Raw genomic sequence first — 26,129 nt, 5'->3', positions numbered from 1 at the left:
TAATTATGTTTATGATTTAAGTGAAGGGAAATATGTTAAAAACAGAGCTCGAACATCGTACGCAACACAGCTAGTTGGCCATCAAATTCCCGAGCTGCTTAATACTTACCCTCAGTTAGTCAACGCCTATCCGAGTGAAATTCATCATCTGGGTATAACAAACCGGTAAAACATCTCTTTCTCAGTGCATAGTTGTATATGAAATGAATCCGTCTCGCTTTGTGTAGTGTGTAGCTACGATGTGCATTCATGTTTAAAATCATGCTATCCGCAGTTCCCGCCAAAATTATGATCTTCATAGTGTTATTGGATTAGTGTTTTTCTTCATAGTGTTATTGTCGTGTTATTGCAATTGTAATTGTAAAGTCATTGCATGCATTTCCTGTGAGAATCACTTCTGTGTATCCTTATATTTTGCTCCTTTTACTTTCGTTAGTGCGTGTACATCGTTCAATATTGTATTTAGTCAGTGCAACACGACGTTGTTGCTTTTGTTTCTTTTGATGCGTTCTTGTTTTTTCTCCCCATCAGTCCAGTGTTACTTTTTACCGCCGCGCCGTTGCTTGAGGTACTGTGTGCAATAATGGTTCCGAGGCCTCGTCAGGCGTTTGAATACGCCTTTTGCATCGGCTATCCAGACAAGAAAATTAAATAAGTATATGCATACACGGTGTACCGGTTTCTGTCAAAAATGAATGACTGGATGAAAGGAGACGCAGTTATGCCTGAAGAAATCAGCGATTTTGGATAACCGGCAAGTTTAGCCTCACACCCTGGGCCATCATCAACAGGAACTTGCCATGGTTAGGAGAGTGGTTAACCATGACCCGAACAAAGAAAAATAAATAATAGTACGTGGCGGCGCAGCCTACCCGAACACGACTTTGGCCACAATCCTCTGAAAAAGCCAGCTCTTCACAATATTTCAACTTTACTGAAGGAGAGGGACTTTGTCGCGCTACAGGCCTATAAAGAAGGCAGATTGCAATTGTGCCGGATGGTGAATTCTGTGACAAGACCTTGACTGCTACTCATTAAGACTTTCAGCGATCTTCACGAATGTTCGCAATTTTATTTCAAAGCGGGACATCGTTTCTAATCTCGTCTCATCGTCTTCCAGTAACTCACTAATCCTGACTGAAACGTGGCTCAACACTGACATATCTGACAGCGAAGTCCTCGCTGACTTGCCAAATTTCCGTGTTTATCACAATGACCGCAAAGGTAGGAGGGGAGGCGGCGTACTTATTGCAACCAGGCAAGAACTGTCATGCACGGCCATCAACCTTTCATCAGACATCGAAATATTGTGGATCCTATTCGACTCTTCACCACAGTCAGTTGTCGCTGGCGTTTGCTATAAACCCCCTAATAACAGTCCAAACATTCCGCACAAATTTCATAAAGCATTAAATGAAATCAAAACTAAGCATCCTAACACCAGCATTTTCTTAGGTGACTTCAACTTTCCTAGCATTGATTGGCAGAACCTAACCGCTACAGTTAGCAATGAAGCTAATGAATTTCTTGATGTCTGCCTCAATTTCAACCTGGTACAAGTAATATCTGAACCAACGCGTGTAACAGAAGACAGCGCTAATACTCTTGATCTAATATTAACCGATCTTCAGAATGTGTTCATTCCATCATGTAGCATCCAGGTGTTAGCGATCACAAATTAATACATGCATGCCTCACCATTAAACCGTTGCCCCGCGCAATCAATAGAGAAACCATCCGATTATATGATCAGGGAAACTATGACGCTATTAATAACGAACATCGACCCATCCTAGCCCTTGTTGAACCCAACTTTCATCAAAGAACGATTCATGAAAACTGGTTATTATTCAAAAGAAAAATTGAAGATTTGGTAGACAAATATATTTCAAAAGTATTCATACGAAACAGCCTTCGAAACCCATGGTTCAACAGTTGTCTAAAACGTCTGCAAAACAAAAAGAAACGCCTCTTCCGATCAACGAAATTGCATCCCATTGAGAACGCTGGAATGGATACTATGCGGCAGAAAAAGCGTACCCCCCCCCCCCCCCAAAAAAAAAAAAAACTCGTGAAGCCAAGCGTGCTTTTTTTTCTGTCTGATTTGCCTAAAATGCTGACAACTAACCCCCGTAAATTCTGGCAAGTCATCAACCCGCAGGACACGCGTAACAGTTCCCTTGCCGATGCATCAGGTGAACACATCTCAGACAGACTGCGCCAATATATTCAATGAGGCCTTTTCATATGTGTTTACGAAAGAAGCTAGAATGCCGCTTCCTTCAGAACCGACATCTATTATGGAACCTATGCCTGCGCTTATATTCTCTCCAACAGGAATCTCATCATTAATAGAAAAAATGAAGCTGTCATCCTCCGCCGGCATCGACATCAACACTAAAATAGTAAAAAACAAAACAGACACATGTGCGTCTTGTCGTTGTTATTTACGCAGTCACTCCTCACTGGCCAACTGCCCAAGGATTGGAAACATGGGAAGGTCATTTCAGTCTACAAATCAGGGGACAAAAATTTGCCCTTAAATTACCACCCCATTTCCCTAACCATGGACTACCCTGCAAAATCATAGAGCACGTCATCTATACCCATATCATGGCCTTCCTTGACTCTAACTTTTTACACCCGGCACAGCAAGGATTTCGCAGGGGCTACTTCTGCGAGACCCAGTTGGCAACATTCTTACATGATATGCACATAAACCTTGATTCCAATCAACAGACCATCATATTTTTAGATTTCTCTACAGTCTTCGACTAAGTACCCCATAAACGCTTACTGACAAAACTTTACAGATTAAATTTGCTTCCCATGCATAATGAAATGAATTGAAGCATTCCTATCTAATCACTCCCAATTTGTTTCTGTAAAGAATAGGAACTCTAACTCTCTTCCGGTAACGTCATGTGTTACTCAGGGATCTGTACTCGGCCAGCTACTTTTCCTAATATACGTTAATGATTTGCCATCACATGTTACCTTTAATATACACATGTTTGCTGAAGACTATGTATTTATCGTGCAGTTACTAAATCCGGTAACCAAGCATCTCTTCAAAGTGATCTTAATGCTGTCCAGAACTAGTGTAACCAATGGCTAATAGAACTCAACCCTCATAAGTGCAAGCTTTTTTCTGTCCACCGCCGTCGTAATCCTCTTATTAGTTCCCATGTAATCTCTCATGTGTCCATAGAACCATTTCAGTCCTACAAGTATTTAGGCGTAACACTTTCTAGTGATCTTTCCTGGAGTTTGCATGTCACTAACACAATATCATCAGCTAACAGAACGTTGTAACTCTTAAAACGTCATCTTCATCACGCTCCTCAACATGTAAAGTTACTAGCATACAAATCATTCGTTAGGTCAAAGTTAGAATTCACATCACCAGTTTAAAATCCCCATCAAGCTTATCTCATTAATTCTCTTGAGTCCGTACAAAATCGCGCGGCCAGGTTTATTCACGCATCCTATGCTTATGACATTAGCGTTGCCGCCTTGAAAATGGCATCCGGTTACCACCCTTATGACTCCGTCGTCGCACTTCCAGCTTATCTTTATTTCATAAAATCTTCAATAGCCCTACGCGCACCGCTCCTTATATTCTTCCTCCCCCAGCACGCATATCACCCCGCTCCAGTAATAATTTTCATGTGGCCCGACCACTCTCGCGCACTGTCACCTTTGCAAATTCCCTTTTTCCCCGCACAGCTGCAGACTGGAACGGCCTTCAAGGCGACATTGTCACCAACACCTGTGCATCCAAGTTCATTGAAAATGTAAATAATTATGTACAATTGTAAGAATGCTTTTCTTATTATCAGTTCCCACCCCTTATGTAATACCGCAGTCATGGGGCCTTGAAGGAAATAAAATGGAATGAATTGAATAAATAGGTGCTGCTTAAAGTATGTAAACAAAAAGGACATCGTCTTCAAATTCTGGAAGACTATGCATCTAGAAGGCATAAAAACGGTAAGGAAAGAAAAAAGAGGGTTCTTAGCTATTCTGCACTGTGAAGACCCACAATCCTTGTTTCACACTGCGCACCACCGTTTCGGAAAGTTGAACGTGGCAATGCCTCGTTAGTCGCCACCTTTAGACACTCTCTGGTGAGCGATGACCCTTTCCTTGTGCGTAGTTCATCGGACGTTCTGATGCACATAGAGGCATTGCCCCCCCCCCCCCCACATCCACCCCCAGGTGTACACCACATTCTCCCTCAACACTGAAGAACTGTATTATTCAGTTCTTCACCAAGGAAGGTCTCTTAAGAGCTGTCCGGGATGTCGGCTGTTGAAGTCCGTTTTCATAATGCTGCAGGAGTTAGCGCTGATAACTTGATATCACTGTTAGAAACCTACCTGAACTTAACAGCTACTTCATACAAAGGGAGCCTCTTTGTTAAAAAGAAAGGCATCTGCATCGGTCCGTCTGCCGCGCCTGTGCTTCCTGCCCATTAAACTTGTCTGAGTGTTACAAACCCACTAGTCCGGCTGCCTACACTTAGCAAAAAAGCTAGGACTGACCGAGAGATTGTGGAAGCCTATTTCATGAAGAAAGCTGGAAACAAATGTATTAGCAGGCCATCCGTTTTGCTTAGCAATGCAGAGAAAGATTTCTATAGGTCCTAATTTTCTCTTTGTTTTTCTGTCCTTTTGTCCTTCCATTTGCTTGTTTTAAATGCAATTCATTTAGACAGTTGTGCTGAAACCGTTGTTCTAAACGAATTCATCTTTGCAGTTCTTTCCCCTTTGGCCGCCAGCAAGGCGCTGTTTCTCAGATTTCATCTTCATTTTTCATCCGATGAGCCACTCTTGTCAAGGCTGCATCTCAGCATTGTCTGACTCTTAAGGGTTATTTATGCCTTGGTCATGCGTGTTAATATGACCTGCTGTTTCAGCACGGTTACCACCATTGTCTTGTTTTGTTTCTTTGATGCCCCTGGCTGGCTAGATGCCCCTGCTGGCTGGATGTACTGCGCCAGCAGTGTTTCCAAGCGTTGGCAATAGTTTGTTGCATGTAATTTGACGCCTCTCTGAAACGACTCAGTTGTCTTCAGTCTTGCTGCAAAATAAACTCAGCTGAAAGTTGGCACTGGTCTTGTCGCTTGTGCGTCTTTCTCCCTGTTGGCCGCATCGCCTTCTTTATATCTTTCAGCATCAACCAACTATAGTCGGATATAGGGACAAGAAGAAAAAAATGTGGCTCAAATCCACGCTGTGAAGGTGGTTGGACAGCGAAGCTGTAAAACGACACTCAATTACATATTGCGACGTCACCTCAAAATTCACCCATGTGAGTCTACAAAGATTGAAACCAGAGACAAGGGAAATGTACCTATATTACCCTTATTATAAAACAACGACATTCACGACTTCTTTATGATCAGTATGATATACACTAAGATTTTCGGTTGTAATTGTAAAGACATTCTTTGGTAAAATTACATCTATGCATGTAGCATGAGTGGTGGTTGGTTGAATTGCATTGGTGAAATTGAGTTTCCATTGTTCACACACGCCTTATAATCCATCATGTGGTTTAATGCTTGTTTTGTGCTTTTGCTTAATGAAAACGAGTACTGAGTTGTATGCTGTATGCCTGATTACAATGGAGATTTACGCTTTCTATTTTTCATTTTTTATATATTTATGTGTTCTAATTTTTTATTTATTGATATTTTAATATCTATTATATTTATTTGTTCTTTATTTCTTTTCAAAAATTTTTCACTAGAGCTGCTTTATGATCAGCATGATATAATTTGTATGCTGTTGGGTACTTTTACACTCGGAGTAGCATTCAACTTTTAGCCTGGCGTTTTTTGCTGACAACGCCGACGACACGAAAATTTCCTTGGACGGTAGAGGTATGCACCTTAGTTATATAGGTCGCCGTAAAAGGGCTCCTTTTCAGCAAATGAAGATGGCCGATTTTCATGAACTTGCCAGTGTGACAGTGCAAGGAGTAACAAGAGTTATATTCAACTGCACTAGACTACAGGACGAGACGTTAGAGGAGCCATTAGATAAACATGGTGCTGGTGTCTGGTCCTGGTGTCTAGCACTGTTCCAAATAATTCTTCCCATGGAGCAGCAAATCGCCCAGTCTGCCATTCTTCTAAAGGAGCAGATGAAAGGGCATAGTCCCCTCTCTGCTTTGTTGGGGATAGTTTCCCACCGGCAGTGGTGTCCTACCTGATAGTTCCTAAATTCTCTGCCTTGCTGTTACAGGTTAGAAGGTTTTTCTCGGCAATTTCTGCTGGGTGTCATTTTGCTACTTCTACTGCTGCTGCCTGAGGAGTGAACCTATTTTATGTCGGTATGGACTGCGCTGTGTGTGAAAAATAAATTTTAGATCCCAAAGACAGTATATCTCGCATGACATGTAAGCTGGCGTAGCATGTAGGGAGTTGCCCAGAAGTGTCCGAGGCAAAAATAAAATCTAAAAGATCAGCCTACCAGAAATAGAAATGGCCGAAATTTAAGGTGCAAACCCCACGTGCAAAGCAGGATGGGAAAGAAACAGCACTGTTGAACGTAGAAGATATATAGATCGTACTTCAAGAGATTGCCCGAAGGTTGATGTTTTGTTGGCACTTTGTGACACAGAAAGAGCAAATGAACGATATATCAAAGCAATACAGATGAGTCTCGCAAAAATGAAAGTGACAAGCTGCAGCTCGAATCGCTCAGCATCGTACTCGATGACATCGAGGAGCGCAGTTGACGACTGAATTTAAAAGTTCATGGTGTACCACAAACGCAAAACGGAAATCTCTTGTCAAACGTTAATGCTATTGCCAGTGAAAGTGAATTTTTCCAGTTGTCAGAACACGATGTCACGGCAATTCACCGATTGCCGGCAATTAAAGCATGACGAAGTACCAGGTATCATCTGCCGTTTCACAAGACAGAGCATGAGGGACCAACGGTGGACTAACAGGTGGGAGCTGACAACTGCAGACGCAAATGTTCACATGATGGAGCACCTGACCAAGCGAAATCGAGCATTGTTGAAGGAAGTCAAAGAGTGGGCGAAGACAAATGAGTATGTCTGGCACAGTAAACGAATTATAAACAAAAACGTAGCACATGGACGGGACGAAGATGGGCGAAGACAGGACGGTTGCTACACTTACAACTGAAAAGAATGAAATGCGACAGTAAACCACACCCCATCGCAGAGCAACAACACGCATGCGCATAACATAAAACAGTATACTCTGTTAAGTTACAGTAAACGAAAGACGAGAAAAACTGAGGGGTGCATTAGGAATAGTCGTACAGCATGCTTGCGACCTTGGGGAGCTGCAGTAAGAACGAGGAATTGATTTGGAATTTTTATTTAGTTTACTGCCAGGATTGCAGACCACAACAGAAGTGCTTTATCTACTCCCAGATGAATGCAAAGATTACTTGACCCGGTTTTCCGGACGTCCTTCAAATGTCTTCATGTAAATACTCGATCTGTCAGTTATAGGGAAGCATGTTTTGCGACTTTCATCTAACGGTTAAATGTGTCCACTGATGCCGTCTTTATGAGCGAAACTTGGTCTGCAAGTGATTCTATATTCTTCGAATCCTTGGTTATGAGACACTTTTTCCAAATCGTGACACTGGTCTTGGCGACGGCGTTTCTATATTATTTAAGAAGTGGCGACCTGAAATTCTACAGCAGTTCACGGTTTCTCTACAAGAATACGAAATCTTAACAATGTGCTTGAATAATACCGTTTTTGTAGTATGCTATTAGCCATCAATGTGCTACGTCACTAGTAAGGTCTTGAATTTTTTGAAAGCCTGGTTTCATTTGTAACCAGTCAGCGCTTAAACCTTGTTTTTGATGGTGACCTAAATATTAATATGTTATCCGCGCTAACATTTCTCAAAATAGTTTATTTAGCTTTGTTGCTTAGAACGCATGGACGTCTGAATGCAATTAAAACGGCAATGCGTGTTACGGCCAGCTCTTCATCACTCATATTTGTTTGTTAGCAACCAAGATCCCAGTATGATCACTTCTGAGGTAATCATTTCTCACATCTGCGATCACTCGCCATTACTTATGCACGTTAAAAACATGTCTAAAAGGCAACACAGTCCCGCATTCCCTTTTGTGACTTATATAAAAAAAAAACTGTCCATATTTAGAAAATGTGTCGAAAAAAGAACTGGAAGCCTGTCCATTCACAAAATGACGCCGATAATGCAAATGAGGCATTCTTAAACACTCGGAAGCCAATTTACAAGGCCTGTTTTCCGACAGTAACCACAAAACAAGGGCGTCAACAGTCCCAAACCTTGGGTCACACGAGACCTGGTGGCTAAGATAAACGCTGTCTAAATCATAAGCTTATTAAGTCCATAGCACAACATGATTTGATATCTTTTAAAAAATATCAAAACCGCTTGAATATCGAACTTTAAAAAATTAGAAACTCCTATTACACACTCCAATTTGTGTCAACCCGAGCCATGGCGACACTACGTGGAAGCGACTAAACACTGCTCTGGGGCGGAACAGCGAATCTGGTGAATTTAATACGCTATTTAATATAACGGCCTAAGTGTATCCGGAAAAGAATTAGCAGATATTTTCAATGCGCACTTGTTTATTTATCTATGAATATACCTACATCGCCCATGGGGCAATATTGTAGGGGGATCATAAGCATAGTAATATACAAAAGTCAAGGACAAAAGAAAGAATACCAAACACAACAAGAACAAATAATACAAGATAGTGCAACTACTATAACGAAACTCATTGAAAACATGCCTCCAGCAGAGCTCAGGAAAACATTGGAGAAGGAGCATTGACAATTCTTTCAGGCAGACGATTCCATTCGTTTATGGTAAAATAGAAAAATTAATAGGCAAAAACATTCGAGCGGCAAGCAATCTCTCTAATTTTTGGGGGGTGATGAGGTCTAGAGGAATGTGTTTCTAGAATTGTAGCTCCACATAATGACCTCAGTGATGTTCAGATAAGCGGCACTGTATTTCTCAAACCAGTTGAAGAAGCAGATGCAACGGCATCTCTCCAGGAATTTAACAGTAGCACATCAGTTGACAATGACGACCTCCAGGTGGATGGAGCCTATTAGGTATATTTTTGAACTTATTTTATGATATGATACGCATATCCTAAAGCTTTGTGTCAGTACCGCTGTATTTCTTTATAAAATGCAAATCACGTGGGTAACTGTTATCTTTAAAAAGGGCGATAGCAACCAGCTATGAAATTACAAGGCAGTATCTATCTTACCCGTAGTTTCTAAACTACTCCAAAAACTAATGCTCCGAAACTTTTTGCATTTTGAAGGAAAGCACCAGATCATAACAGCGGCTCAGTATGGCGTCTGTAAGCATCACCGTACTGAACTTGCACTATTAGATGAAATAGAATATATATTGGATGAACTCGAACACAATAGCATAGTCATTGGTATATTTCTTGATTTCTTGAAGGCGTTCGACCTACTAAACAATGAAATACTTCTTTGTGAGCTTGAGAGTTGTGGTTTCCGCGGCCATGTACTATCGCTTGTAAAGTCCGATCTCACGCATTGCAAACAGGCCATAACAATGAATGGCTTCCTATCAGATATGGAATATGTACGCTGTAATGTTTCACAAAGAAGCATTCTTGGTTCCTTTCTCTTTATATATATATATATCAATGAGATTGTGCATGCAACTCCCCTCGTAAATTTATTATCTGTGCTGGCAACACCAGTATTTTTCCTGCCAGAAACAATATAGCTGAACCGAAAGGTGCCGCAAACAAGGCGCTCAAGAAAATAGAAAACTGGTGCAAGAAACAATGCGTTACAGATTAAGACAGCAAAGAATAAAGTCGTTTTCAGAGGTAAAAACAAGGCCGTTTGTCTCACCAATCCTTCAGTCTGTGCCCTTAGAAGTCGTACCTTTATTTAAAACATAATGAGTACTATTTAAAGAATGTCATCGAATGATCATGTTTGCTTCGTTGTAAATGAATCACAAATTGTCACGTGGTGGTGACGTTGAAGAACACAGTAGCAATACTGTGAAAGGTAAAACTAACTTTTATTGGGTGAAACTGTGCCCACCAAAGAGGCTACACTTACAGCACAACGGTAGCGGCGAACACGGTCGGCGATCGTCGAAAATCTGATCCGCGGGTCAAGCAAGGCGGATTTAAAGTGGTGGCGAAGGCTGGGCCGAAAAGTGGTTTAGCGCGACTGCAGCACAACCAGAGGATGGGGGGGCAAAACACTCATATAAAGAAATGATAAAGCTACAAAATTGGAATGTAATCTGCCAATAGAAAAGAAAAAAATATATTAGCACCTTGTTTTATGAAAGAGGTAAGTCATTTTATTAAAACCGGGCAAAGTTTGTATTTTTGCAACACTCTTGACCTGCCCCCTATTCATCAGTGTGCGGTGCATTACAGCGCGGCTTTGCAGGCCTTGTTTCGATACCCGGCTAACCCGGCCACGCCAGTGTCTGGAAGTGTTGCTGCCTTTCTATGCTGCCCCTCCTTTACCAGTCACTTTCATTGCGTTCCCAATTGCACATTAACAAGGCCATAACTAGCAGGAACTCGAGCACACAAGGCGAGCACATTTGACTGGCAAAGGTTGGGGCGCGCTGAAAGGCAGCAACCTTCGAGAGGTACGGGCTCGAAAACGCGGATTCTACAGAAAGACCGCTTTATAATTCGCGCCAAAGCATACGTATGCGTGACGTCATGTACGTCACGTTTGCGTAGTTTGCCCCCCAAAATACAGGGGGCGCTGGAGTGCCCACGAGCCGCCATTTTTTGGACCAATGGGCGTCTATGGAGCCTTCGCTACCAGTGTACATCTACCTTGGGTCAAGCGCGTCGGCTGTTATATAGCAGTCGTCGAATGTTCCAGACTAATCGTTGGGACCCGCGTGCCTTCCACAAAGTTCCACACCATTCGCGTCAGGCGATGAAATCAGATAACATAAGGTTCGTCTAGAACAGACAGCGAATAGAAGCATCGATGACTTGCCAGAAACGTCGGATAGATGCAGGCGCCTCTCGCGCTGTGCGATAACACTTGTTAGGCGGCGAAACGTGGTCGCCCGATAAAGATAAATTACCCCCCTCTTGAAAATCATCGACCCAATGCTGCAAACAAACGAAATAAAGAAAAGCACTCGTAGCAAAGAAAACAGCAAAGATAAGGAAGTTCGTCAGCGTCCGTAAAAGGGTTTAAGGCGCACCACGTGGACCACTTCAGATTGTGCGCGGCGCCGCTGTGAATGCGAAATGCCGTCTGGCACGACCTCATAGTCCAGTGAGCCAATACGTCGAATGACCTTGTAAGGTCCGAAATAGCGTCGCAATAGTTTCTCACTCAGTCCTCGTCGGCGTATCGGGGTTCATACCCAAACACGGTCGCCGGGCTGGTACTCGACGAAGCGTCGTCGCAGGTTGTAGTGTCGGCTGTCGGTACGCTGCTGGTTCTTGATCCGTAGGCGGGCGAGCTGTCGAGCTTCTTCGGCGCGCTGGAGATAGGTAGCGACGTCAAGATTTTCCTCGTCAGTGACATGCGGCAGCATGGCGTCGAGCGTCGTCGTCGGGTTCCTGCCGTAAACCAGCTTAAATGGCGTGATCTGTGTTGTTTCTTGCACCGCCGTGTTGTAAGCGAATGTTACGTACGGCAGGACCGCATCCCATGTCTTGTGCTCGACGTCGACGTACATTGCTAGCATGTCGGCGAGGGTCTTGTTCAGGCGCTCCGTGAGACCATTCGTCTGCGGATGGTAGGCAGTTGTCCTCCTGTGACTTGTCTGGCTGTATTGCAGAATGGCTTGCGTGAGCTCTGCTGTAAAAGCCGTTCCTCTGTCGGTGATGAGGACTTCTGGAGCACCATGTCGCAGCAGGATGTTCTCGACGAAAAATTTCGCCACTTCGGCTGCGCTGTCTTTCGGCAGAGCTTTAGTTTCAGCGAAGCGGGTGAGATAGTCCGTCGCCATGACGATCCACTTATTTCCGGAAGCTGATGTCGGAAACGGTCCCAACAAGTCCATCCCGATCTGCTGAAAAGGTCGGTAAGGAGGCTTGATCGGCTGTAGTAATCCCGCTGGCCTTGTCGGTTGCGTCTTGCGTCACTGACAGTCTCGGCATGTCTTGACGTAACGGGCGACATCGGCGGTTAGGTGTGGCCAGTAATATCTTTCTTGTATCCTTGATAGCGTCCGGGAGAAACCGAGGTGCCCAGCGGTTGGATCGTCATGTAGGGCGTGCAGTACTTCTGGACGCAGCGCCGACGGAACAAGAAGAAGATAGGTGGCGCGGACTGGTGAGAAGTTCTTCACGAGTAGGTTGTTTTGAAGCGTGAACGAAGACAATCCACGCTTAAATGCCCTAGGGGCAACGTCGGTGTGCCCTTCCAAATAATCGACTAGGGCTTTTAGCTCCAGGTCTCCTCGTCGCTGTTCGGCGAAGTCTTCCGCGCTTATTATTCCAAGGTAGGCGTCGTCATCCTGCGGCGGCGGGTCAATGGGGGCGCGTGATAGGCAATCGGCATCTGAGTGTTTTCGTCCGGACTTGTAGGTTACAGTGATGTCGTATTCTTGTAGTCTGAGGCTCCACCGTGCCAGCCGTCCTGAAGGGTCCTTAGCCAACACAATGCGTGATGGTCGCTGACCACTTTGAATGGCCTGCATATAGGTAAGGGCGAAATTTCGCTGTGGCCCAAACGATGGCGAGGCATTCCTTTTCGGTTGTAGAATAATTGCCTTCCGCTTTTGATAACGACAGGCTAGCGTAAGCTATCACGTGTTCATGCCCATCTTTTCTCTGGACTAGGACGGCACCGAGGCCTAGGCTACTGGCGTCAGTGTGGATTTCGGTATCGGCGTGCTCGTCGAAGTGCGCAAGTACGGGCGGCGACTGCATGCATCGTTTGAGTTCTTGAAATGCGTCGGCCTGCGGCGTTTCCCACTTGAACTCGACGTCATATTTAGTTAGCTGTGTCAGCGGCTCAGCGATGCGTGAAAAGTCCTAGACAAATCGCCTGTAGTAGGCACACATACCAAGAAATCTACGCACTGCCTTCTTGTCGATGGGCTGCGGGAACTGTGCGATGGCAGCTGTATTCTGCGGGTCAGGGCGGACTCCAGACTTGCTGATGATGTGGCCTAGGAACAGAAGCTCATCGTAAGCGAAGCGGCACTTTTCTGGCTTCAGAGTGAGCCCTGATGACTTGATGGCCTCTAATACTGTGGCAAGTCGCCCAAGATGATCGTCAAAATTTGCGGCGAAGACAACGACGTCATCCAAGTAAACGAGACAGGTCTGCCACTTCAATCCTGCTAAAACCGTGTCCATCACGCGCTGGAACGTTTGAGGCGCCGAGCACAGTCCAAATGGCATAACCTTGAATTCGTAGAGGCCGTCTGGGGTGATGAAGGCGGTCTTTTAGCGATCTTTTTCGTCGACTTCTATTTGCCAATAGCCACACTTGAGGTCCATCGACGAGAAGTATTTTGCGTTGCAGAGCCGATCCAATGCGTGGTCTATCCGTGGGAAGGGGTATACGTCCTTCTTCGTGATCTTGTTCAGACGACGATAATCGACGCAGAAACGTAGGGTTCCGTCTTTTTTCTTCACCAGGACAACAGGGGATGCCCACGGGCTTTTCGACGGCTGGATGATGTCGTCGCGCAGCATTTCGTCGACTTGCTCTCTTATCACCACGTTCTCGCGGCGAAATTCGGTAAGGGCTCTGGCGGAGTGGTCGAGCGCACTCCTCGGTGATTATGCGATGCTTGGCGACTGGTGTTTGTCGAATCCTCGATGACGTCGAAAAGCAGCCTTTGTATCGTCGGAGCAGACTTCTGAGCTGCTGTTGCTTAATCACGGGGAGACTTGGCTTAATGTCGTAGTCTGGTTCGGGAACCATGGTCGTCGAGGTAGATGCGGCGGAATCCGAGAGGACAAACGCATTACTGGTTTCCAGAATTTCCTCGATGTACGCGATCGTCATGCCCTTGTTGATGTGCTTGAACTCCTCTTAGAAAACATAGCGCAAAAAGGACACGGACGACACAGAAGTGGACAGGACAGGCGCTATGTTTGCGCTATGTTTTCTAAGAACTGTTACCAACTAGCCCAAACCAAGCTACTGTTACTTGAACTCCTGGCTGAAGTTTGTCAGCAACACTTCAGTTTTCCCTCCATGCAGTCGAGCGATCCCTCTTGCGACGCAAATTTCACGGTCTAGCAGTAGACGTTTGTCGCCTTCGATGACACCTTCTACGTCAGCGGGTATTTCGGCGCCGACCGAAATAACAATGCTGGAGCGAGGTGGGATGCTCACTTGATCTTCGAGCACATTCGAGGCGTGGTGACTACGAGGGCTCTCCGGCGGTATCGCTTTATCTTCCGACAGCGTTATTGACTTTGACTTCAGGTCGATGATTGCGCCGTGTTGGTTCAGGAAGTCCATACCGAGAACGACGTCTCGTGAACACTGTTGGAGGATAACGAAGGTGGCAGGGTAAGTGCGGTCATGAATGGTTATTCTTGCCGTGCAGATTCCAGTCGGCGTGATGAGGTGTCCTCCAGCGGCCCGAATTTGAGGGCCTTCCCATGCGGTCTTAACTTTCTTCAACTGGGCGGCGATGTGTCCACTCATTACGGAGTAATCAGCCCCTGTGTCCACTAAGGCGGTTACTGCGTGGCCGTCGAGAAGCATGTCGAGGTCGCTGGTTCTTTGTCTGGCGTTGCAGTTAGGTCTTGGCGCCGGATCACGGCTGCGTCGTGTTGAACTGAAGTTGGAACGTCGCGTCGTCAAGTCGTCTTTCGTCGGTGTAGTCTTGGCTTCCTGACATCGTCGAGACGGCGGCGTGTCGTTATTATGTCGTCGAGATGGTCTCTGCGTCGTCTTCGTCGGCGGCAGAGGATCTTTTTCAGTTCGACGAAGAGCAACCGCACCTCCATCGGTTACTGCTTTTAGTTTTCCGGATATGGGCTCGCAGAGCGGCCCCGTGCTGAGCCAGTGTATGGATGGCGCTGCGGCGACAGGTAGCGGCCTGGTGACGGCGACCGGGACGGCCGTCGAGGGCTCCACTGAGTAGCGGCGAGGTAGTCGGCGATGTCACGAGGGCGTTCGCCTCCCTGAGGGCGCGGTGCGTCCACGGCGAACCCTCGCAATCCCAGGTCGCGGTATGGGCATCGGCGGTACACATGGCCGGCTTCCCCGCAGTGGTAGCAGAGCGGGCGGTGGTCAGGAGCGCGCCAAACGTCGGTCTTCCTCGGGTAGCTGCGCTGGTCGACGGGTGGGCGTGTTGGCGGCGGTGGTCGACGGAATTGCGGCGGTACAGGGTCCTGGCGCTGTCGTGGAGGGGGACATTGACGGCGGGCGACAGCGGCGTAGGTCATCGCTTCTGGCTGGGGCTGCGATGGTTGTGGTTGTACCTCGGGAACTCCCAGCGATCGCTGGACTTCTTCTTTGACAATTTCGGCCACTGAGGCTATTTGAGGTTGCGATGAAGGTAAGATCCTTTCAAGCTCCTCTCGTACGACTGCCCTGCTGGTCTCGCGCAGGTCGTCGGTGGCCAGTGACTGAACTCCGGCGTAGTTTGTCGAGTTCGTGCGGCGGTTGAATTGTCGGTTCCGCATTTCGAGTGTCTTCTCAATGCTGGTGGCCTCGCGAAGGAACTCTTCTACGGTCGTCGGCGGGCTTCGTATCATTGCGCCGAAAAGTTCCTCCTTTACACCACGCATCAGTAGGCGGAGTTTTTTCTCCTCAGACATTTCCGGGTCGGCGTGGCGGAACAGACGGCTCATTTCCTCAGTGAAGATTGCGATCGTCTCCTTCGGCAGCTGTGCTCTGGTCTCCAGTAGAGCTTGGGCTCGCTCTTTTCGCAGGACGCTTGCAAATGTTTGCAGGAAGCTGCTTCGGAACAGGTCCCACGTCGTCAAGGTGGCTTCTCGATTCTCGAACCACGTCCTGGCGGCGTTCTCCAATGCGAAATAGACATGGCGCAGCTTGTCGTCGGTTGCCCAGCTGTTAAACGTAGCGACCCTCTCATACGTTTCCAGCCAGCTTTCCGGGCCCTCAAATGTGGAACAGCGGAACGTCGGTGGTTCCCTGGGCTGCTGCAGCACGATGGGGGACGCTGGGGCTGCCATTGGGGTTGCCTCGGCCACAATCTTCTTGGTCTTCTTAGGTAGAAGTCCGTGCTCCGGGGGCAGCTGTTGAAGACGGCGGCTTGCTCGATTGTCCGGGACTACGTTGGTGTTCTCTTTGCGGTCCGAGCTTGGATCACGGCTTGTCGGGGGCGTCCGGTACATGAACAAAAAAAAAGAAGCACCTCCACCAGATGTCACGTGGTGGTGACGTTGAAGAACACAGTAGCAATACTGTGAAAGACAAAACTAACTTTTATTGGGCAAACCTGTACCTCCAAAAAGGCTACACTCACAGCACAACGGTAGCGGCGAAGACGGTCGGCGATCGTCGAAAATCTGCTCCGCGGGTCAAGCGCGTCGGCTGTTATATAGCAGTCGTCGAATGTTCCAGACTAATTGTTGGGACCCGCGTGCCTTCCACAAGGTTCTACACCATTCGCGTCAGGCGATGAAATCAGATAACATAATGTTCGTCTAGAACAGACAGCGAATAGAAGCATCGATGACTTGCCAGAAACTTCGGATAGATGCAGGCGCGTCCCGCGCTGTGCGATAACACTTGTTAGGCGGGGAAACGTGGTCGGCCGATAAAGATAAATACACGTGTCAATATTATTGACCTCCTTTATAGGAACCGTGAGACACTACCACGAAATGGAATGCTAATGCTCTATGATTCATTGCTCCAATCTCATCTCAGCTGTTGCCATTTAACATGCTGTGCAAGAACAGCAGGCAATCATTAGAAACTTCCCGTGTTACAGAAAAAAAAATTTTGGAATCCTTGCAAACATTACGCAAACTTTCCACACGCAAACAATTTTCTTGAAGTGTACTGTACTTCAAATTAGAAAATTTTGCGACTGCCTCTAGAGCAAGAGTTTGAAAAACGAGGTCTCAAATGACACATTTTTCTTTAAAAATTAGCTGGGCTCGAAAAACAAGATTCAGTCTACAAGATATATTGAACAGTGGAGCGTGAGGACATACAGAACTGAGTATGGTGATCAAACACTAGAAGATAAGCTACCCCGACTTTTTAGCAACCTCGCACAAAACAATACCGTTCTTCAAAATGCTACGCACCTGAACCTGCCCGAATAATTTCTGCATTTATTCTATACCTCTTCTCTTGTGAGCTTCTGGCGACAGCACAGCCATTTATTTTATTTATGCAGTGTTGCTGTGAACAAGTGGTTAGTTTACTATTATGATATAGTTGCATGAGACGTGTAATCATTTGTTTTTCATATTTAGTGTGGTCTTGTGTTCGTGCTAGCACTCTTCAACCTCAATTCTTGATTTTCATGCTTATGCATCCGCTATTAGCATTTGGCTATGGATCTGCTCAGCTTTGTGCATTGTAGATGTACCTATAGAATCACAATAAATAACAAAAATTATAGGAATAATCATTCACGACAAGAAAACCAACATTTTTTCTTTTTTTAGTCTCAATGATTGTGAAGTTCTTGCCGCTTTGCCCTTTTTGTTGTGCCGATTGCTGGAAACTGAAAAGAGCTTTATTCTCTGTATTTTTGCTTGTTCTGAGATGCACATGTGATGCACTTTGCCTTCATGCCATATTGCTGCATTGCTGCCAAAGTGGGAGCCCACGGCATCGTCAAGCTGTCCAACGGCAGCTTTTACTCCCGGCCCCTGCCATCATTTGTAGCATGATGGCAAATAAATTGAATTGAAAAATAATTTAGATTTTTTCATTTCCTTGTACCCACTGCACACAACAGCTACGAAATTGCCAGTGCGGGTCATCGCGCATTTTGTTTCATGTGCAGTTTATAAACAGCTGGTTGAAATACAACAGGGCTGCAAACAAAGATCTAGTGCCAAAAAAAGCATATTCTATTTTCTTGCCTTTCCAATTGATACTGTCAACAGCTTAGTGGCCTGGAGGAAAGTGCTATCAAAAGTGTCACCGACGAAGCGACGAAATCCCACTCATGGCTCCTCACAGCCAACAAAGACAGCGCTCAATCATGGATTGAATCACAGGCTTCGTAAGTGAGTACACCAAACACAGAGCAATGTAGGCATGAAGCCTGCACTGAAAAAAGCCGTGTTCATTGCAGGAAATGCAGTCTTTCTTTGTCTGTCCGTGCAAAAGGATTGCTTCTTCCTGTTTCACAAGTAGAGTACTAAGCAGTTATTCTGTAAAGTGTCTGTGATTAGTACCGCTATGACACCAAAGGCTTGTGGGATGAAGCCCACACTCGCGCTTCCGGTACATAGGCGGTAGATCCTGACTTAGTGCACCAGGGTCGGCGTCAGATCCCAGATTAAGAAAACTTGGAAGAATCGGGCTCTCGCTTGCTTAGAGCGTGGCACGAAGAGATTACCCGAAGTCAAGGGCGCTTCGGTATCTGGCAGGGGTGTGCCGCACGGAAGCGCACGACGGGGATTAGCGACCCCGCCTGTCCGATGCTCGTGAGCTGGACCCACACATGGCCAACATTGTGGCAGTAGTGGATCAGTCCGCCACGCTCGCTGGGAGAGTTTTCGGGCCTGAGGATGACCAAACTTGGTACAAGAGCAGTCTCTGGTGTGGCGGTCCACCAGTTATTGAGCTTCGCTCTTTAACTTATGGGGCTCGCTCTTGGGAAGTGGTCTGGCTCTGGCCAATTCTGTGTATGGCTGGGGGGATACTGTTTCACAGACTGAAAACTTCTTAAAGCATGGGGGCGCCTAGCCCTAGAGCCGAAATAGGACTAGCAGAGCTATCGAAGTTAATAAATAAAAGCAAGATAGCTGACATAAAGAAGTTTAATAGGAGAGAATCGAGCATGCTCTAAAGAACGGAGGTAGCCTAAATGCGGCGAAGCGGCAACTAGGCCAAGGTAAAAACCACACGTACGCGTGAAGAGACAAGGAAGGCAATTTAATTAGAAATATGGATTAGATAGTTAAATTATAGCCGAAGAGTTCTACACAAACCTCTTCAGTAGCCAATGTAATCAGAACGTTATTGATAGACACAGTAGCGAGCAGAAGTGCGATATCCCACCAGTAACGAAAGAGGAAGTAAAGAAAGCCTTAGAAGCAGTACCAAGGGGAAAATCAGCTGGTGAGGATCAGGTAACAGCAGATGTGTTGAAGGACGGAGGGGAGATTGTGCCTGAAAAACTAGCCACCCTGTATACGCCATGCCATATGCTTGGAAGAACGCAAACATTATCTTGATTCATAAGAAAGGAGACGCCAAGGACTTGAAAAATTACAGGCTGATCAGCTTACTGTCCGTTGCCTACACGGTATTTACTAAAGTAGTCGATAATAGAGTAAGAGAACCTTAAACTTCAATCAACCAGTCGATCAGGCAGGCTTTCATAAAGGATATTCCACATTAGATTATTTTCACACTATCAATCAGGTGATAGAGAAATGCGCAGAATATAACCAACCCTTATATATAAACTTCATTGATTACGAAAAAACATTTCACTTAGTGGAAACCTCAGTAGTCATGCAGGTGTTGCGGAATCAGGCTGTGAAAAGCCTTATGTCAAAATAATGGAAGATATACATAGCAACTGCACAGCTACCATTGTCCTCCATAAAGTCAGCAATAAAATTCCAATAAGGAAGGGCGTCAGGCAAGGAGACACGATCTCGCGAATGCTATTCACCGCCTGTTTATAGGGGGTATTCCGGGGCCTGAATTCGTTACAGTTGGTGACAAGAGTTAATGGAGAATATGATCAACCATGATCAATGAGTTAGACTGGCAGAGCAGAACGATGGGTGCAAAAATTAATACGCAGAAAACCAAAGTGATGTTCAACAGTCAAGCAAGGGAACAGCAGTTCACAATTGGTAGCGAGGTGCTGGAAGTGGTAAGAGAATATGTCTACTTAGTGCAGGCAGTGACCGCTAACCGGGTCATGCAAGGGAAATAACTAGAAGAATAAGAATGGGGTGGAGCGCATTTGGCAGGTTCTCTCAGATCATGAATGGCAGTTTACCAATATCCCTCAAGAGAAAAGTGTGCAACAGCTCTATCTTACCAGTACTCAACTAATTAAAACTAAATTGGATGTTGGGGAAAGGAAATGGCGCAGTATGTGCCTCACATCTCGGCGGACACCTGATCGCCGCCGTAAGGGAAGGGATGAAGGAGGTACTGGTAGAAGAAAGGAATGAAGAGCTGCGGTAGTGGAGGGCTCCGGAATAATTTCGATTACCTGGGGATCTGTAATGTGCACTGATATCGCACAGCACACGGGCGCCTTTGCCTACGGGGCAGAAACGGGGAGGTTAACGGAAAGGGTACAGCTCAAGTTAAGGACAACGCAGCGAGCAATGGAAAGAACATTATAGGTGTAACTATAAGAGACCGGAAGCGGGCAGAGTGGGTGAGGGAACAAAGGCGGGTTAATTACATCCTAGTCGAAATCAAGAGTAAGAAATGGGCTTGGGCAGGGCATGTACTGCGACGGCAAGATAACCACTCGTCTCTAAGGGTAACGGAGTAGTTCTGTTTGTCACCTGAGTTCTTGCTGCGCTATGGAACATAACGGGGTGATTCCAAGAGACGGCAAGCATAGCAGGGGGGGGGGGGGGGGGGCAGGAAGTCAGTTGGGCGGATGAGATTAAGAAGTTTTGGGGCATACGGTGGGCGCAGCTGGCAAAAGACAGGGTTAATTGGAGAGACATGGGAGAGGCCTTTGCCCTGCAGTGGGCGTAGTCAGGCTGATGTATGATGGTGATGATGAACATCTATAAAGCAGCCAGTAAAGTGAAGGACACGACTGAGTACTTCTGTACAAAAAAAAGCTGCTAGGAGGTGCCGTGTTCGCCAATATGGGTGCAAAAATGTAAGTTAAAACGTGAACATTTTTACAAAATTTTCTAAACTACAACTCTATGAATAACGCAAAACAAATTTTTCCTTTCACCAGATTTAATTCATGTCTGAAGGGGATAAGAAGACAAGGCAACAGCCATGAAGGTGTCAAAGATATGCTAACCTGTCAGATATCATTAGTGATGTAATCATCTGCTAAATGCGTTCCTGGAGAGGCTACAACTGCTTACGGCACCTGCATTTTTATAATCTCTGCTCCGGAACAAGGAATCCGAACTTTCCTAGTGGGACACTGCTAGTTCTCAGAAAGTGCTCTGTGATCCCTCGTATCCCTGTCCGTACCCCTCATTGTCAGACATTCGCATAAAAACTAGACATGTGCACAGCCCCCATGAGCTGTTCACATTCAACCAACAACGTCCGGCCCGGCGATGGAAGTCTGTTGATAACAGGTAGCTAGCGTATGCAATAAAATGCATGAAAGAACAGAGCGGGAGGGGACAGATGAATTTGAGTGTGCTCAGAGAACTCAAAATATTGGTTCAATGGGCCTGGCGCGAGAATCATACTGTTACGTGGCCCAAGGCGTGAACGACGCAAGAACGACCCGGCTACAACGCACAGGCCGAGAGCACATGGCCTACACCGAGCATAGGGCTCCCAGGCCCCCAGAACACGCACCTCGTCCTTCACCTCGTATTCATTCGCAATATTCGCTGCAATATAAACTGTTGCAATATAGACAAGGCGGACAAGATAAGACATATTGTAAGATATGGTCAGCTCAGTTTCCACAAGGAAGTTGCATTAAAAAAGGTGGGAGAGGGGGCACGCTGAGAAAATCTCAAAAAGCAATCCAGGAAGCCGTCAAGGGATGAACCATGCAGGCAGATAGGACGTGAACTGACTGGTGTCCCCCTTGCGAGGCATCTGCAGGGTGAAGCGCAGGCTAAGCGCCCCAAGAAGGTCATCCAGGGGCACCAGAGAGCGAAGGATGGCGCGTGCGCGCACGCTCTCGTTCTTGCCCTGCGCGATGGTGGCCGCCTCAGGTGCACATCGGCCCAGCAGGTCCACCAGGGTGCAGTAGAAGTTGAGGATTGCTGCACCCATGTCGATGTCATCCTCTCCGGGCTCCTCCAGCTGCACACCCTGTTGTCCCCACAAGGAATTCACTGTGTTTACCCAATCACAACACACACAGTTTGTCACGAAAATTAAATTTCAAAACAGAATGCAGGTTAAATTCAGGTACAAAATGATGCAACGAAGAGCCCCATGGTCACTGCCATTAAAAAATGGTGGTTAAGCCTTTTCGCAGTGGCAAGTGGCATGGTTGGCATCTTGGAAACTAGGCCTAATTCACCATGGTCTTGACTGTTTTCCTCTGCCATCATTCGCCGCTATTATGTTGGGCATCTGCGCTGCTGCTCAAGAATGAAGACTGGAGTAATTTGAAAGCAGATATGAATGTTGCTTCATGCTGCTACGCAGTGTGCCTTTTCCATTCTCACAAATGTGAAAATTGCGTGTACATAATAATCGTGTATTTAAAGTATGCCCCATTAGCAGCATTAGAAGAAGAACGGCATTCACGAGCACTATTAAGAGATAAATTCCTCCAAACTCCCTAGGCAGCACACAATGCCTGACAGACATCCGATAAAAATCCGCACATCTGAAGCCAGACATCCGAACGAAGAATGAAGCAGATTCGAAAACAAACAGGACAGAGCGCCCCCGTCACGAAAGCAGACATCGCCTTCTACGGAGCGAATTTGAAATGCGACCAGCATAGAAAAATAACTCTTCCAGACGGCAATAAGCCAGTGCATTTCGGGTATGGTCACTGGAGGAGGTGAAGAACATTACAGAAAGCTGCCAAGAGGGTACTTTTAATAAACTGGAATTAACTCTGCAAGCACTAATCTTTATTTCTTGCACTTTGCAACACATATGTTTGCTTCTGAAAAGTTTATCGATACTATTGGAAGCTGTCACAGTTCTTGCTGTCTGCATGACGTGGTGTCTTACGCTCATGACGTGGTGTCTGCATTGGATGTAACTCTCTTTGTATTTGGCATGCACCATTAAGCAGGTCAATAGTGAAGCTTACCGATGGAGACACAGCCCTGCTACAAAAAGAATCTCTGCGGTGCTCCACTTGTGCATTGATTCCAGTGCATGGATGTAACTTTCCTGCTCGTCTAGCTCGCTGTGAGGAGGTCGCGCTGAGGAGAATTGAGGTAGGTGTCCTGGACCTCGCAATCCACTCCACTCACATGTGCTTTCTGCCCCACACCGCCCATGGAGGCAATGCTTGAACACTGTTAGGGAACTTGCCCAGCGGCAATGTGCGACCGACCTCTGCACAGCCAGGAATACCACCCAAGCTGCCCACCAGATACACGCATGTGGACACATGGGCCTCAACGTCGAGCCCAACTAGAATTCAGTGAAGTTTATGCCAAACGGTGAATTCGGAATTAAAAAAAGTTAGCCCATTCCGAACAATTGATTTTTGGATTTTTCTCCACCATGTTCGTTCATATTTATCGGGTTCTAGCATAAGGAAAGGAAGAATTAATCTGAATCTCATCATGCTTTCAACCGAAAAAGCATGGCTTCAAGTCCAGCTATGTTAAATTACAATTTCACACAATTTACAAGCATATGTTTATATTTTCTTTATTTTTATTCCGGCATAAAAAAGGAAGTCAATGCTGCTGTCACCAATCAGACACACCTAGTCAAAGGCAATTGCGAGCCGTAGATGTTTATTGCTGTGTGTGTACTGCTCGCTGAGTGTGTGGCTCTTGTGATTGATGAAAGACAGTCTTGTGCATCTGTAGTGTTATGATGTCAGCATGCCGCAGAGCTCCGCGACTGTGACTTTTTCGTTCCCTGGGTTCCCTTTCCTTCCACAGGTTATCTGGGGCAATATAAGCAACGTTCCAACACAATAAAGCTGACCTTTTCCTAGTTGGCATTCTCGAGTGCAAGCGTCTGGCCACTTCAGTGGGTTTAACATGTTAGGCTGTTTCGGCAAAGGACATCCAACAATAAGCGAAATAAGCAGTTTGCCATCAGGCCTCAAATTCACTTCGAAGAAAGGCAGTGGAACACTTCTTGTGCGAGTGAGTAGTAAGTGAAAAGAATGCGAAAATGCACGCTGGTGTGAAATTTGCTGCTCTGGTAATGACGCGGACTTTGTGTTGGTCCGCGAAATCATCGATGCAGCTTTGATAGCAAGGCTGCATGACCATTGTATCAGTATGCTGTCCGCCGTGTTAACAAAGAAGGAACTAGACATTTAAACGGTGGTTCACGTCTATGATTGCAAAACTTCTGTGATCTTAGAGTGCATGAGCGATATGGGTGTGACGCATGTGGTTGTCCAGATGGCATCATAAGAAGCCGTGATTCTTGGAAATAAACTTAAGTTAGCACCTGTCTCCTGCCCTGTGCCGTCATTCTGGGCTGTCCCGTCACAAAAGCTCAGTTAGTAGAGCTAATGTTCGGGTGTAGCGGTGATCCTAGGTTAACACCGGACCAGTACAAATTTTTCGTTAACTACGAACTTTCTGTAGAAGTTGTATAGCTTTCCTTTATAGCCGCACGACTGCGCTTGGGTGGGTGCCAATGAGTGATTTGCTTCCTTATTTTAGATTAAGTGCAGTCTGAAAACTATACTCGAATCTGGACTCATGGGTCCCAATACCATCCTTGTTGGCTTTTATATCCGACATAGGACTGCCCATGTACTTATTACCCTCTTATTCGAAAGGGCATATTTGCGCAATAAAAAAAATACTGGCATTACAGTAATTACACTGATGTTCAAATGCATTACTAGCGAGATGGTCGCAGAGCTAGCTGGCTTCATATTACTCGGAGTGAGCACAATGCAAATAAAATGTTCTAACAGAGCGATAAATATTTCTCAGCCTTTCCCTTAATGACAACTATGCCTGCTTTCCGCATTGATTCTAAAGTAAAATTGTTTAACTGCTAGAGCATAGACTGAAACTCCTCACTGTTAACACTCTCAGCTAAGGATTAGAAACACAAGGAGACTTGTTTTTTCCAAACAGCCACTGTGCAACACATAAAGCTCAAGAAGACTATCTCTCACCTGCTGCTTCTGTTGCTGCAGGCGTTCAGCGGCAATACGCTCCGACATGCGGACTGCCTCACGGATGGCATCCAGCAGCCCCGGACCTTCGCCACGTAGTGCTGGACCCAGACACTCGGGCCGGCGGATCAGCAGACGAATGACCAGGTTGGCATTCTCTTCCACCGTCTCACCTGGGACATTTGTCGCACATCACAATGACCCTCAGATGAAGCTAAAAGAAATTGGTTTTTATCTACAGTGCTCGCATACTATGACTTGCCAGGAAAAAAATGTGGCTGGGGGAGGGGGTAAAGGTGCCAGGTGTGAGCCAATTCTTGAATTAAGGCAGGCAAATTCTTCTAAGCAATTTGGACGATTTGAAAGATTCTGAAATTATTCCAAAAATTTTAGACATGCGTAAAGAGTGATTTATTGTTTGAAGCGAATAGTAATTATCTGCGATTAATTTTGAAGCCAATATTTCAAAAATTTCAGGCACACAAAAGAGGTTGAACTGCGCAAATCGTATTTTCAAAATTACGCATTTTAGGAGCCCATAAGGCCATTACATAAAAAAAAATAGGAGCATATTCTCATAGCAGACGAATGACCAGGTTGGCATTCTCTTCCACCGTCTCACCTGGGACATTTGTCGCACATCACAATGACCCTCAGATGAAGCTAAAAGAAATTGGTTTTTATCTACAGTGCTCGCATACTATGACTTGCCAGGGAAAAAATGTGGCTGGGGGAGGGGGTAAAGGTGCCAGGTGTGAGCCAATTCTTGAATTAAGGCAGGTAAATTCTTCTAAGCAATTTAGACGATTTGAAAGATTCTGAAATTATTCCAAAATTTTAGACATACGTAAAGAGTGATCTTTTGTTTGAAGCGAATAGTAATTATCTGCGATTAATTTTGAAGCGAATATTTCAAAAATTTCAGGCACACAAAAGAGGTTGAACTGCACAAATCGTATTTTCAAAATTACGCAGTTTAAGAACCCACAA

At 45.8% G+C, this 26,129-nt stretch overlaps 2 protein-coding genes across 2 annotated transcripts in view; both read right to left on the bottom strand.

Moving 5' to 3' along the window:
- RyR (Ryanodine receptor) overlaps positions 1 to 26,129 on the bottom strand; it is a 1,185,515-nt gene that overhangs the window by 644,217 nt on the left and 515,169 nt on the right. The window contains 2 exon segments of the mRNA XM_077638630.1: positions 21,916 to 22,156; positions 25,140 to 25,312. Coding sequence (XP_077494756.1) covers positions 21,916 to 22,156; positions 25,140 to 25,312 — 414 coding nt within the window.
- Positions 15,004 to 21,909, bottom strand: LOC144105507 (uncharacterized). The gene has a single exon (XM_077638629.1). It carries the CDS (start codon positions 16,345 to 16,347, stop codon positions 15,004 to 15,006), a length of 1,344 nt encoding a protein of 447 aa, XP_077494755.1. The 5' UTR covers positions 16,348 to 21,909.

The sequence above is a fragment of the Amblyomma americanum genome, chromosome 9 (assembly GCF_052857255.1).
Source record: "Amblyomma americanum isolate KBUSLIRL-KWMA chromosome 9, ASM5285725v1, whole genome shotgun sequence".
Classification (NCBI taxonomy): Eukaryota; Metazoa; Arthropoda; class Arachnida; order Ixodida; family Ixodidae; genus Amblyomma; species Amblyomma americanum.
This window is presented reverse-complemented; position numbering and strand designations above follow the sequence as displayed.